General features: G+C 31.2%; 1 protein-coding gene across 2 annotated transcripts in view; it reads right to left on the bottom strand.

The window, feature by feature from the left end:
- The window catches only part of LOC118179475 (ubiquitin-conjugating enzyme E2 Q1), a 92,969-nt gene that overhangs the window by 21,605 nt on the left and 55,310 nt on the right, over positions 1–16,054 (bottom strand). The window contains exons 8-9 of one of the 2 annotated variants that reach the window (XM_085823704.1): positions 15,922–16,017; positions 7,902–7,968 (exon numbers count right to left, since the gene is read on the bottom strand). In XM_085823704.1, coding sequence (XP_085679830.1) covers positions 7,902–7,968; positions 15,922–16,017 — 163 coding nt within the window. The remainder of the gene's footprint in view (positions 1–7,901; positions 7,969–15,921; positions 16,018–16,054) is intronic. The other variant, XM_085823705.1, reaches the window with a different exon arrangement.

The raw sequence follows: 16,054 nt of genomic DNA, 5'->3' as shown, positions 1-16,054 counted from the left end.
CAGGGGTTTGAATGCAGGTCAAACTACCAGTATGTTAAGAGAAGGGATTTCAAGAATGTTTAATTATTTTATTTAGTTTGTCATAAGCTAAATAAAATAATTAAACATTCTTGAAATCTCTTCACATTACTGAAATGGCAATAACATCGAATTATACTATGCTACCACTTTTCCTCTAACATGAAATTTTGAACTTTTCCGTTATCGGACAGCCCACCAGCGACTGAGCGGAGTCTAACGGAACAACTGGTGGTTCTGTCCGGGGTTCGAATCCCGGCAAACGGGCTGGTTGCCAGGATGATATTCTTAGTTTTCCATATGTGTAACATGTATTCAAGCCAATTTCCGTTAGGCAGTCCTCGAACGAAGGCATCCTTCACCTTAGGCAAATAACCATCGAGTACTTTGCCAGAATCAAATAAACCTTTATCCATAACATGCTTCAAATATTTTTTATGTTGAAAAGTGCATGCGCCAAAGTTGGCCCCCTTTGAATGAAATATGTTGTTTATTTTTTCTTTGTTTTTTTATAACAACAACGTTCTTGTTTTCAGAATCTGAATTATCAATAAAATTCTTTTAATAATAAGCGATTCTATTTTGTTTTTTGTTTAATGAAAAATTAATTTAAGCGACAAATTTCTTACATTTAGAAAAATTTTAGATTTTTGAAACGAGTTGCTGTCAAAAGCGCATCTTCTCGTTGCTGCATATATTTATTTAAAGCAAACTGCTTGGCGTGTGTGCTTTTATATTTGAAAAGATCCAGAGCATTTTCAACAGGGAAATAAAGTTATTAATTTTACTGAATTTTGTGGATTCTTTGTGTTTTGAGGTAAAAGTCAAACCATCAGATATGTGATAACCTTAAAATAAGGGTATATATAATCAGGATTTTGCGGCCAGACATTCCCAGCGAAATATATTACAAAAAATTATCTATGTAGAATTAATGTATATTCCGTTTAGTATTTGAATTTATCAGTGTTATTACACATCAGTTTATCAGTGTAAGTTATATCGAGATTTAATTGTGTTCGATATAAGAATTTTATTTGGTTTATATAAATCCGATTCGTTTAATAATATTATATTTATTAAATACTATTCATTAGGTTTCCAAATCTGTCAAACCCAATCAATGGCCTCCTGGCTAAGCTTTCTGATTATCGCTATTTCGACTCATATTCGAACCCAAACAAACAAACTGGTTGCATGGTTGAATTTTGTGATTTCCCCTATGTGTAACTTGAACATGAGTACGTTTTACTTAGAAGGTCGTCCATGGAGACATTCATTGCCTTCGGCTGATAGATCTCGTTTCCTTTGCCATACACAAAAAATCTAAAAAATTTTCAAAAAGACTAACAGATGCATATAAAAAAATAAAATTAAGTAAATGCATATAAATAAAAACTGAAGTAAATATATATAACGAAAAAAAATGAGGTAAAAACTAATTTTAAAAAATTTTTCAATTTAGTTTTTAAATTGCTTGTTTTCAAATTTTATTTCATTTTTATGTATGTACTAATATACAGTTTATGTGTGCGAAAGTGTGCTTGTTCGGCATATCCATATATACAGTCAAAAGTCGTTAATCCGGACTTGTCGGGACTTCAGCGATTCCGGATTATAGATCATAAGTTTAAATCTCGTAAGATGGCATGCAGAAATTCTAAAATTAAAAGTATGAAACCGTAATTTATGAAATAAAGAACAATTATGATCTAAAGGGTATCAAAATTTGCAAAAAGAAAAAGCTTAATATTTATTTGTTTACTTTATTAAACATTTCTTTCAATGTAAGTTGCTTCGTTTCATGTGATAATACTTTCTCTTTAATTCTATTAAACAGACATAATTTCTTGTTCAGTTACAAAGTTCCGCTGTTCAAGTCCTATAATTCCTGTGTCGAGAATACTGACTAATTTGTCAATCAAAATTTTTTCGTTTTCAATAACCTCTGTTACTTTCTTCGCTATCGGAAGCGAATTATAATGACGAGGAACTTGTTTTAAATCATATCAAAGACGGAGCACATCCAGATGAAATACTACATTTGATAAGGAATTATAAGCCAAATAAAATAAAAACATCTGCCCTGAAGATCAGGATAGTGCTGACGCATCAACTTCCAATTCATTACACGCCCGCCGCGGCGTTCCCCCTGCCGAGCAGCGTGAAATTGATAAACAGATTTCGAATTTCAAAACATACTTTCGCTTTAGATCCTCTACATATTATCAAATATATATCGGAAATTCTATTTGATATAATCGAAAGTTTAAACTTACTTTTATAAAATTGCTCTTACAGTCTGCAAAAAATAATAAGCCGGATCCAATTCGAAAATTAAGGAACAACGCAATCATCAACATTAACTGAAATAGATAATTATTTAGCTTATACGTCCATTATACATAAAACGCGCACGCAAAAACGTATTCTGCACTTGCGCACACTCATATGCACAGTCGTAAAAGGTCTTACGCGCACGCGTAAATGCCTATGCGCATGTGTCAACGCGGTGCATGCGCAGAAAGTTTTTAGTTTTGAGGTCCGGATTATAGATCATTCCGAATTATGGGTGTCCGAATTAACGACTTTTGACTGTATTAATTAAATAAATCTGATTTGAAAATGCATGCACTAACGCGCTATTCTCGTAATTTGAAAAACACTAAAGTATTGTCTGAGAAAAATATAAAGAAAATTAAATTTCGTCTCCTTACTCGGTGCTGTGTAAAAAATTTAAATACGCTTATTAATTTTTTTCTTCTTTATTAAAAACAAATTAGTTTATTTTCATCTACATATGAAAAATAACAAAATCTTGCTGTCAGACTGGAAATTCTTAAAAATATAAAACTCGTTTTTTTTCGAACAAAAGTTTCTGAGAAATTTCTCTAGGTCAGCAGGTAGTAATAGGACCACTGACTGCTTTGTTTGAAAAACCCGATGAAGTGGATGATTTTATACCCAAAAGGTTTTCTTTAACAAAGCAGATGCGGTCCAAATGGCTTTCCTGAGAAGCGTTTGTATTTGAATAGCTAGAACCTTGAGTTGGAAGACTTATTGCTCCCAAAGCAATCAGTCAGACAGCAATAAAATTTGTTATAGATATTTCTCTCTCTCTGTGAGTTCTTGAAATCTTGGAATGGGTGAAAGTTTATTTTGTTTTACATATATAAGGAAACTGCATGTAAAGCAAAATAATTCAAGGCACCTATTGTATGTTAATCATTGTACGTCCCCTCAGCTCTTCGGTTGGGTATTAAGAAAAGAAATTCCTATACTGCTTTTGTATTACTTGTATAGTGAAAGATTTGAAAAAAATAGCTTCATATGAAAAGTTTTTCTCTGATGAACGAATACAGCTGAAACATGTTTCTGTCTTCAAGTATATTCACAAAACATGAAATAGTATTTTATTCTTTTGTGTTGTATTGCATTTTTATGTTACTTCGTGGTAAATTTTTTGATTCTTAAATTTCTCTCTCTCTCTTTTCTTATAATACACAAGTACTCTTTCAAATATGGCTGACCTATGAACCTAAATTTTTATACTATAAAATTTTATATAAAAATTAGCCGTAATCATTAGACACAGCTTTGTGTATATTATATTCTTGAATACATGCCTGCAATTAATACTAAGAATACTACTGATACAATTCATGATATAATTAATAATGAAAATACTGTTTAAGCTAAAAACCGATTTGAATCTTTTTTTCATTATAGGGTAACATAAGCCAAACAATTTTCGTTAGAAATATACAATTATGCTAATTTGACACATCAGATAGAAAATATTTTATCGTCATCATTGGCTATGATAAAAATTTTTTACGCTCAAGATTTTGGATTATGATAAAGCACACAGGACCTATTTGTCTAAGAGAAAGGAAGTCTTCATGGTAGATTTTTTTTTTTTTTTTTTTGTGTGTGTGTGGGAAACAAACTGTTAATTCACAATCAATTGTACTTGTGAAAAACCCCTAAAACTCCCATGCAGCCGCTAGAATTTACAGATGCTCAGCTATCTTACCGCTTGGAGACTAGTTGGCTTTCTGAATTTACGCAATATCTATCTTAATTTGAATATCTGCGTAAAAAACGAGCAAAATAAAATGACATTGTAAATAGTTCATTTTACTGAAATCAAACTTTCTTTAAAAAAGGAAAATTAATTGTAAGGAATAAGATGGATGCATTTAATTAAACGGCGGGCAATAACAGCGCTGATCATATGTTTCGTATGGGAAATAATTTTCTTTGTGTTATCGTATAACGGAAAATATCCACGGATTATATTTTACAGTTTTTAAGAAGTCATGGGTTATCTGCTTTAAGAGAACACCTTCGTGGGTAATTTTCTAAATAAAATTGGCTTGAATTCACGTTACGCATCGAGAAAATCATAAAGACCAAAAGCAGCTAAACTGTTCGGTTGCCAACAACAAACTACCAACATCCAGCAATCTTATTCACTCAACTATAGTGAACTTAAATTAATGTTTGTATATTATTAGTAGTATTAAAATAACGAAAATATTTATTCTAATAAAAATTTTTGTTTGAATATCCTCCCTAGTAAGGTATTTCCTTTGGTTAGAGATTTGTCAATAATAAATGCTATGTTCAGACAAGACATTTATTTAGAGCATAATGCTTCAAAAATGTATGCTGGGATCCCTAGAAAAAAAATATCGCCGGAAAATACATCTCCGAAAAAATATTTAATTATTCATATTCTTATGATTAATTATTAAATAATTAATAGCTTTTATAATTATTAAATGCAATGCTTATTTATATTTTACCAAATGTACAGCAACACTCTTTCTTTACAAAAATACCATACTGAATAAATTATATTGTAAGCTAATAAGTAACAACATTGCTTTGTTTAATTAAGATACAATAACAAGCCGAACAAACATTAAATTGGAAGTCAAACAACAAAAATCACCGTTATATTTTCAAATTTTCAATCTAATTTTCATTATATCTTATCTCGTTCATTTGTGCTTTTGCAGCTGAGGATGATGGTTCGGAAAAAGCATCGAAACTAATCCTGTGAAAATTTGAAAATATAACGCTGATTTTTCCAAATTAATTGCTTTGTTTGTTACTAATATGTCTCATCTTTCCTATTTCAGATAAAGTTTACTAGTGTTTCTTGGACAGGAAAGCAAGAATTTTTAATTTGAATCAATAAATTTATGATATACTGAAAACGGTTTCAAGTTATAATTCCCTTTCTGAATATCTTGAATGTATATAAAAAAGTAAAATGCAAATTTAATATTAATATTATCACCCTTAAAAAACACCCAAATGTTTTGTTTATTACTCTTAAAACTACGTAATAATTAAGGCAAAAAGAAATTATTTAAAATAATTATTATTTGCATGCAGTTGAAGAATATAGGAAAATGCTGAAAGTTTTAAAGATTTTTAATTCCAAAAATACAGAAAATCGGAAATAATAAGAAATTTTTCAGCAATATCTCAGAAGGAATGAAAGTTGCATCAGATATTTGTCAGAATAGAATTTTAGTGATAGCAGTTTAATCAGTCTGCATTGAAATTCCAGTGATAATCAGTGACATACAGATTTAGGTTACTTAGGTTAAAAATGTGTAATAATTAAAAATTTAACCGGGTAAATTTTAAAACCAATTTATTTGAAAACTAGCAGCTTCGCTGCCAGCCTTCGTCTGGCTTTTAAATGTACTGGAAAAATTGCTGAAGGGAACACCAAACGTTAAATTTAAAAACTGCGTAGAATTTTACTCTGCAGAACAACTTCATAAAAAAAGTTATTACGTATAACAAAATAACAATGAAATAAGCAATATCCCTTAATACAAATATTAATTATCCTTATAAATAAATTAACCAACTTTCCTTTACAAAATCTTAACAACTCAAATGATACCATTTGGAGGAGGTACCAAAGGATATAATGATACCAAAGGAGGTTAAGAACTTTGTTTCCTAAAAAAATCAGTCAAAACTTTTCAATATCTTAAAAACAGTAAAATGAGTAATAAATAAAATAAAGGAATGCAAAAAAACAAAAAATTCTGAAAAGCAAAGTATAATTAATGATATTTTATCTTATATTTTCAAGGGAAAAAAATTACAATGAAATAAGCTATATCTCTTAATACAAATATTAATTATCCTAATTAAAAAATTAACCAACTTTCCGTTAAAGAAAAAAATGATGCAAAACTTTTCAATATCTTATAAACAGTGAAATAAGCAAAAAATAACATGAAAGCAACTCAAAAAACATAAAATTCCGCGCAGAATTTTACTCTGCAGAACAACTTATCAAAAAAAAAAAAAAAAAAAAAAAAAAAAAAAAAAAATCAATAAAAATGTATTATATTTATATCAAAATGACAATGAAATATGCCAATCTCTTAAAAACAGTGACATAAGAAATACAATGAAAAATTGTTGCCAAACCCATATTTCTAAAAGAATGAAACTATTCAAAATGATGCGATTTCATCAAAAATCTATCAACAACAATAAGACAGGAAAATTGTTGCCAAAATCACATTTTTAAAGATGTGAGAAGTGTACTCGAAAGCTTCATTTAAAAAAATCTTTTAAAAATACAAAATATTATCATTTTCCCAAAATTCTTTTTGTGAAAGCATTCGCAAGGACGAAAGTTTAACGTGTCCGAAAATCAAAGAAAAATAAACTGTACATTTTTAAAAATAATTTTCTTTAGAAAAAATCCCATTGAAAAAATGTTAAGCTCTCTTTTGTTAAATAAATTCATATTTAATCGATTTATTGAAACACGAAATTTATTTTAAGTTCGTAAAATAGCTAAGTGCCTACGTTTCATGACGATGTGAAAATGGAGTGTGTAGAGTAAAATCTCGCTTTCCTATAGCCCATATTGTCTATATGAGACAACTTTATTTTGATATTTTGTCCTTAGAACTTTGTTAATCACTCACCATGAAATCAGATAAGTTTTCTATACAACTGATGTACTATTCATTATATTGAATTATTTACAATATTTTTGCAAATACATTAGAGAATTTTATAAAACAAAATCATAATCAAAATCGCTATTGTAAGTTGAAAAAAAAAAAAAAAAAAAAAAAAAAAAAAAAAATCCATGATGTGATTGTGTAAATGCCAGTAAACTATAGAAACTGCAATTATCCACTCAACAGAGAATGTTTCTTTTATGTAAAAGTGTCCCCACTTTTCAATTAGCAAAACACTATCAAGGTTCTGTATGTAAACAAAACACACAACCTTTGGCTACCAAAGCTCGGCAGCACTGCAACAGGCACTGCGTGGACATGGCGTTCACCCAACAGAGAATGTTTCTTTTATGCGAAAGTGTGCCCACTTTTCAATTAGCAAACCACTATCAAGGTTCTGTATGTAAACAAAACAGACACCCTTTAGCTACCAAAGCTCGGCAGCACTGCATGGACATGGCGTCTTCTTTTATTCTTACCTTAAAATTAAAATTTCAAACTTTAAAAGCAAGTAATTTGGTCACTTTTTATCACATGGGAGTCAAATATTTTGTATTTTATTTTTTAAAATGAATATAAAACTTTTACAAAATATAATCAACTGCTCATGGAAACCACATAAAAATTAAATTTTGTAACATTTACAAAGTTTACTATCTATCTATTTAACAGTACCAAATCATTAATATCTACATCATTTAAAATATTTTTGTAACTGATGTCAGCGACCAATGGGCATGAAAATAAAGGCTGCATGAGGACTTTTTTGGAAACAGTGCATATTACATCAAAATAAAACACATTATTGAAAACTGTAGTATATTTTTTAATGTAAATGTAAAAAGATGACACTTATCTACTCACCATTTTTTTCATGAATTTGTACTAGAGATTTAAAAGATTGCTGTGCTCTTGCTAAACTGTACTGGCTCTAAAATGGAAAATGGAAAAATCGAAAACAAATCTGATTAAAAACAATTTATGACAGTGAGAGCAGATTCAAAAACATTTTTTTTATCCACCATAACCAGCATACTTAATCAGATAAAAAATCTTTTGCAATTATGTGAACTAATATATAAAATATCGTACATACAGATGAAGAGAAACAGTCAAAATTTTTGTCATAGAAAATTAAGTAGCATCATTATGACGATCATTATGACTATTAAGTAGCATCATTATAACTATTGACTTATCATAAATCAATGCAAGTTATGATCACAACATAATTTAAAAATCCAAGAGCACCAGAAGCAAGGTAAATATGACCCCTGAAACTAGTAAGTCATGAGCTTTTTGACACATTGATTTCCCCTTAAATTGCCGTGTATCAATACGACACACGCCTATAAGGTGGGTGGCTATCGCTCACAAATACAGCAACAGCCATTATCATGGGAAAATATGGGCACATGACCTACCAAACTGGACATGATCATGAACTATGGAGTCATTTAAGAAAGTGCTTATGTATGGAAGAGTGAAGATGAATTACCAGTTTCAGTAATCATACTTACCTTGTTTCTGGGGTTCCTGGATTTTAAAATTATGCAATTTACATACTTTAGTTATTCACAATGGTTTTACAAGCAGTTATGATATATTTCTTTAAACTGCAGTAAGCTAAATTTATATAAATCATAAAGTGGCTGCACTTTTCTCCATTGAGATTAATATAATTGCAAATATTAAATAGATAATTTATCTAGCATAGGCAGTTCTTCAGCAAATCTATTATGCAATCACATATAAGAAACCCTAGATTGCAGTTCAGATATAATTAGTTGTTCGACTGTTTACAAAATGGCTAAAATAATTTTTGAGCGATTTAAAATGGTCGACAGTTGATAAGAGATATGGTGGTTTCATCATCACAGAAATTCTTATTCTTAAGAATGTGCTTTTACTACTTCAAAGTTGTGTTGCTTGACCAATACTGGAGATGCTGGCACTTAATTTTGAAATATTTTTAAAGTCAATTCCTGACATAGTCAGAAAATAATAATAAAAAATTTATTCATGGTGCTGTAATGTCCACTAAAAGACTAATACATCATTGTGTAAAAATACATGCTAGAAAAATACCAAAATATAACAAATCTGCACCGTGAAAAAATTTCTTCATTTGTGATATAAATATAAAATTTTATTAACAATTTCTTTGAGTGAGCAAGCACCAAAAGCTATCAAGCTATAAAGAGGAATATCAGTATAAAATTTATAAAATGAATAAAATAAATCAAGCTATGAATATGCACTTCAAATTTTTTGAGAATCCGATTTTTAAGTCAAACACTTAATATCAATGCTCAGTTTTCTGTAAATTTTCAGTTCAAGAACAAAAAATTGGTAATAATCTCTTCTGAAAACACAATTCAAAAGAAAAATGCTTTCAAGCGTTTAAATCTTGAGTTATGTTTTCATGAATTTTTACAGTTTACATTTATTTAATGATTATGTTTCCTCTAGCACAGTGATTCCCAAAACGTTTTAGCACTGCAACTTAATCGTGATTTATTGAGACCCACAGCCATAAAAGTTGTTCTCAAGAAAAGAATGAGAAACACAATATACCTAAGGGGGAAAAAAAAAACTGCTGGTTATCATAAATTAAGGAAAAATCACAAAAATAGCGATAACTCTCTCAAAAATAAGCCAAACCGTGTAAAATTTGAATATGTTGCAGAGCACCTAAGTAAAACTGCGATATGCAAAATAAGTGCCGCTGCTTTCAGAATACGTCATCTGCGAGGAGCATAAAGGTCCATGTTTGAGAGGAAGCCCACATATTTCACTGTGACAGTGATATCAGAAATCTGAGATATCCAATTCGTAACAATGACCTCCAGGCATCATTTGCCTGCAGAACTGTCATGGAAAGCCATTGGGAAACTAGAGGCAAGACAAAGTGAAACAGAAGTAGCCAGATGGCTAAATGTGAGTCCTTCTGTGGTTCATAGACTTGGAGACAATTTCAAACCACAGATTCGGCAGCTAGAAGGTTCAACCAAGGACGGCCAACTACTACGACGAGCGCCGATGACCGATATTTGACATTATGTGCACGCAGGAATAGAACCGCTACTCCGACTCTTCTTAGATCCTCCCTTGCTGCAGCCACCGGAAGGTTCGTGTCAACGTCAACTGTGCATGTCATCACTAAGGTGGTCTGTATGCGAGGCAACCAGCCATTTGTGTGCCACTCACGTCACGCCATTGGAGGGACCGTTGGAAACGGTCGTGCCCGCGAGAAAAAGAAAAAAAAATTCTTTTTCTCATGATCTTTCAAAGAATTTACAAGTTCCCTGGTTTGATTTCCAATTATAAGATCATTGTCATCCTTTTGATTTGCCAAACTATTATAGGCAACACAAATCAACACACTGTTTTTTACAACGGACGGTTTTACAAACTTAGTATAAAGTTCTTTCAAAAGATCATTAAGAATTTGGAAAAGGTATACGCGTTATTTGATATGGAGAGAATCTAGAACCCGTTATCATCCGTCAAACATCCATGAAAGAGATGCATACGGAAGGGGAAGTGTCTGTATTTGGGGTGGACGCACAGACCTCCATGTCTTTCCAAGGGAAACCGTGAATGCTCAGATTTATAGAGATGACATTTTTTATGTTCATGTGCGCCCAAGAGGTGATGCTTTCCCGTTACAGGACGACAACGCAAGACCACACAGGGCTTGCATCGTAGATGATTATCTTAAACAGGAAACAATTATGCGCATGGAGTGGCCAGCTCAATCCCCGGACTTGAATCCTATCGAGCACGTTTGGGATGCTTTAGGGAGATGTCTAGCTGCTCTCAATCCGCCCCCTCAGACCCTTGCAGCGCTTGCAGCTGCTCTGCAAGAGCAATGGCTCTCGCTTCCTATGGAACTGATAGACCGCATAATTGAAAGCATCACACATCGCTGTATTGCTTCTAGAGGCAATCATATTCCATATTGAAGGTACTTTTCCTATAACAAACTGACACCTTCGATTTGTTCATTTTATACATGTGCTAGAATGTACATGTGCTAATTTCTATACTACCATATTTGTCTGGTAATTCTTTTTAATGTTATTTGATACCTTACTATGTGTTGTATATTGTGGGTAAGTTTCATTAAATTCTACATGTAACTTTTTCAGTAACTGTGATTTTTCCTTAATTTATGATAACCAGTGTAGTAATAATGGACCTAATAAAGAAGTATGTATAACAATTAAGAAGTAATTACAGACTTAAGTTATACATATTTATTTATTAAATGTTGTTAAATAATTTTAAATATTATAAAATAAAATTAAAAAAAAAAAAAAAACTTCAAAGCTTTTTTTTGATCTAACAAAGATTTTTCATGGCCCACTCATGATACACATTTTGGGAACCACTGCTCTAGTGGTTTAGCTACAGAACAAAATTTTCTTTATTACTATGAAATACACTTCCTATATTTTTTGATGATTTATTAGTAGTTATGCAACTTTTTAAAAAATATCCATCGAATATGGCTCAAAAATAATATATCTGTTTTTTAATGCTAGAAAAATTATATATATTAATACATCTTCTAGCTATCTTGACCTTTTGCATACCTGCCAACCTCTAAAGATAAAAATTCAGAAGATTTCTCCCCCAAATTCAGAAGAACACGAAGAATTAATATCATGCTTTGATATTAAAAAAAATAACAATTTATACAAATAGAAAAAAGAAAATTGCATTTACATTAGTAAATCTCAATTAAGTAGTAACTAAAAAAAATATTGCAATGAATTTAGAGTGCATTTTTTGGCTTTAGCCAAAAATTCTTTGGAAAATTTCCTGTCGTAACAATTAGTTTCCTCATAACATTTAGCAATTAAAATGTTTTCTAGAGTTTTTGGTGAAACTGAAGAACGAAACATAGTTTTGTTTTTCTTCACAACACTGAAGACTCTCTCGCACTCAGCATTACTGTGTGGAATTACGAGAATAGTACATAAAACTCTTGCTAGTCTATCATATTTTGGTGTTCCATCAGCTCTTTTTATTCTTTTTAAGGTACCAACGAGGACATCAAGTCTATCTTTTCCAGAACTGGCAAAGTCTTCAAACTGTGCAGCAGAAAATTGGTTCTGTAGTTCATCTAAAGCATCATCATGGCATTCATTTTCTTTAATTGTTAACAAAAATGGAAATTTATCAATAAAAAAACGAATCTTTTCAAAAGATGAATTTTCAATTTGTTTCAAATTTGCCACTTCAGCATTTAAAAGAACTTCATTTTGCAAAGGAAACTTCCTTACAATGTAATCACAGGCTCGGGAAAAGTACTTTCTAACACATTGAAAAAATTCTTTTTCTCATGATCTTTCAAAGAATTTACAAGTTCCCTGGTTTGATTTCCAATTATAAGATCATTGTCATCCTTTTGATTTGCCAAACTATTATAGGCAACACAAATCAACACACTGTTTTTTACAACGGACGGTTTTACAAACTTAGTATAAAGTTCTTTCAAAAGATCATTAAGAATTTGGAAAAGCAGGGGAGATTTTGGCAAAGCTGATTGTAGAAGGGTATTTACACTTTCAAAAATCTTAATGGTACTTAACACAAAACTACAATATGCTTTGTTCAAATCCGAAGAAAGAAGATAGAAAATCCTTTCCTCTCGGCTAATAGAAGACTGTTTCTTCTTCCCTTCAACTTCTTTAACAAAGTTGACCTTTGAGGAGTCTTCTAAGCATTTTCTTTTTAAAGGGCTTGATTCTGTGTGTTGGCTTTTCCCTTTTAAAGCATTTTGATTAGAAGCAAAGTTGGTTTTCGGAATCTTATATGCCAACAAATTTGATGGGATCTGTGGTTTCGTTTTGGTCTCTTCGTGGCAATATTTTAGCAATGCATCCCACTGTTCAATAAACCTTCCTAGCGCTCTGCCTAAGGATAACCATCTTGTGCATACATGTTTCAGAATTTTTCTCGTTTCACCAGAGCACAGTTCTTGGAAATTCTTTAGGTTTTCTTTCCTTTTTACACTTTTTTCCAGATAGAAAAGCACATCAATCAGAAGCTGGTCAATATTTAATGGTAAAGCAGCTGCAGCTTTTTCTGCTGCCAAATTAATTAAGTGGCATGGGCATCCAATAACATTTAATTCATTTTGTTCTTTTTTGAGGAAAAAGGCTACACAGGTTTTTGTCACCCACCATGACATGAGCATTATCTGCACCAAATGAAATGCAGTTTGATATTGGGATGTTAAGTTGTTTCAACTCATTAATTACCAAGGAGGCAATATTTCTCCCCGTAGCATCTCCATTTAACAATAGAAGATGCAAAAGACGAGTTTTCATTTCATTAGAAGCATCACAGAAATATGTGACAACGATGGGGTTAAGCTTCCAATTGCTGTCGTTGCTGCCATCGATTGACACCGAAGATGCTGAATTCTGGAGTGCAGCTATCGTTTTACTTTGTGCATCGCAAGCAATTTCGTTCACAATAGAAGATGTTTTTGTGCGAGCACAAGTATATTTCTGACCAATCTTGGAGTCGGGAAACATCCGTCTGAAAAGTTGACCGGCGTGATCGGCAGCGCTTAGCGGCACGTTGTGTTCGATGAGGAATGCAGTAAACAAACACTCTGCCAAAATGACATCGGCATCTGAATTCGTAGCCAAATTTGAAAAAAAAATCACCCACTTTCTTTGACGTTGTCAAAGCCTAAGCATTAACTTCATGCTTTTTAGACTTAACATGCTTCACAATGTCGCTTCTTCCACGTGACTTATTATGAAGTCACACACGCACATGTTGCAAAATGCATAGTTATTTCCTTTGAAGGATTCTTTAATTGTTGGAAATTCGGCTTTGTAGGCAGGCCGAAAATATTGAGAATACGGTTTTTTTGAACTCATTTCATAACAACGACGTATTAAGAAAATTCGTAGCACGTGGGGAAAAAAAAAAAAAAAAATAGAATGCGACAATCCACGCTTACTGAGTTATTACCTTGCTGCTGAAGCGAACGCAAAAAAAATAATCTGGCGCCCACAAAGAAAAGAGTGGGAGAAACAAGTTCAGCGCATTGGATTGGCTGGTTAAGCAGCGAGTTGGAAGAAACCGCAGGTTACTGGATTCGAAGTAGTCGGTAGTTGGCGGTAAAACACGATGCAATTGCCGATAATCGCTGAATTGGCGAAAAATTCTAAAATTTTGACAAAAATCACTAAAAACACTTGAAAAAGGAAAAAATCGTAAAAAATGGATTACGATCGTAAAATTGTAAAGACAAACGCATTTTCGTAAAAATTACGAAAAATTCGTAAAAGATGGCAGGTATGCTTTTGTCTACTAAATCATTGGCATTTTAAAACAAATGAAGTTTGAGAAAACAAAGTTCTCTAATTCTAAAAAATGCACACGCTAATCTGAATTTAATAACATGTATAAGCAAATAGAAAGAACTTGTCCCATCTCTTTGCAAGAATACATTAGTAATTACTTTGCTGTTATGACTTTCTCTTAATCTAGCCATTGGCATATGAAGTTCAATAATTCATTTGTCATTTTACTTCAAGAATTGAGCTTTGAGATTTAACCAACTGAGGATTTAAATCAATACAAGAAAATATGTGAAGAGGGAAGGTTTCACACTCTTAAAACATTTAATGAAAACTTATTATTTATTGGCAAGAGATCTTGAAATGACCATTGCTAATAATATTGAAAGCTTTTCTTTTACATTTAAGCTCTGTGAAAACTTCTAAAATGCTAACGTATTAGCAGAATTCCTTCTTGGTCAACCTGTGCATAGATAAATTTTAACCAAAATGCCAAATCTGAGGGGAAAAAAAAAAAAAAAAAAAACACCCTCAGATAATCTAAAACCTCGTGAATATTTATTAAATTTGATCAGCAGAAACTCTGGCTCCTTTTTCCTTTTTTTAAACAGAATGCAGCGATAATCATAATGTTATTACGAGAATTACCCCATCACTTTGGTCATTAATACGTTTAAGAGTATGTGAATAACTAAGGACAATGCCTTATATATTTAGGATGATCTTAATTTTTTACTTGAGTACAAAGCCCTAAGACTCCTCTTAGGAAGGAAAAAAAAAAAAAAAAAAAAAAAAAAGAGAGAGAGAGAGAGAGAGAGAGAGAAAGAATTTAATACGATCAAGGTTTTAAATAACAATATCCCACATTTAAAAATTAACCATAATTTAGAGAAATTCTATAATTCATAAGGTTTTATGATGGAATCTAGTGTATGAATTAACTTTTAAACATTTCTGTGAATGCAAATTTAAAATATATATAGAGAGAGATAGATAGATTAAACCAATAAACTAAAAAAAAATTAAAAAATATAGTTTTGTCACTTTCTTCAGCTGCTATATTAAATTTATTAAAACACACAGAAGACATGGTGTTGTTAAAATATGCTTATTATTATTCATCCTATTATTCTATTTTCTGACATGTGTGAAAAATTTCTCACAGTTAATAACACTGAGAAAAACTTTATTTAGAATAAATGTTTCCCTTTTTCTGGATTACTTTCAGTTAAAAAAAACTACATGCTACTTCATCATCAGATGTCCGACATTTTATACTACAACTGACTAATTAAATGCAAGATTAATCTGTCATTTCATTTTTCAATGATTTATCACCATTTTAAATATATCATTCTTAAGAACATTCTTTAGTCATAAATCAATGTACTGATACAATGATACAATGCATCTTTTTAATCCTTTTGCCATACGAAAAAAAATTATCATAAAACTTTAATATATATATATATATATATATATATAAAACAAACAACATAATACAAAAAAAAAAAAAAAAAGTTGCAAATTTCATTTAACATGAAAATTACTCTATTTCCTCCAAATTGTATGCGAGCTTTGCCTTTAACCAAAGTTGCAGCAATCTGAAGAATAATAGCTTCAACAGTGTAGGCACTACTCCAACCCTATAAAATTAGAAAGAAACTTTAAAAGCATAATTTT

The sequence above is a fragment of the Stegodyphus dumicola genome, chromosome 9 (genome assembly GCF_044657685.1).
Source record: "Stegodyphus dumicola isolate Sdum_Otavi_A_Nest chromosome 9, ASM4465768v1".
Lineage (NCBI taxonomy): Eukaryota > Metazoa > Arthropoda > Arachnida > Araneae > Eresidae > Stegodyphus > Stegodyphus dumicola.
Note: the sequence above shows the minus strand (reverse complement) of the source record. Positions and strands in the feature narration are given on the sequence as shown.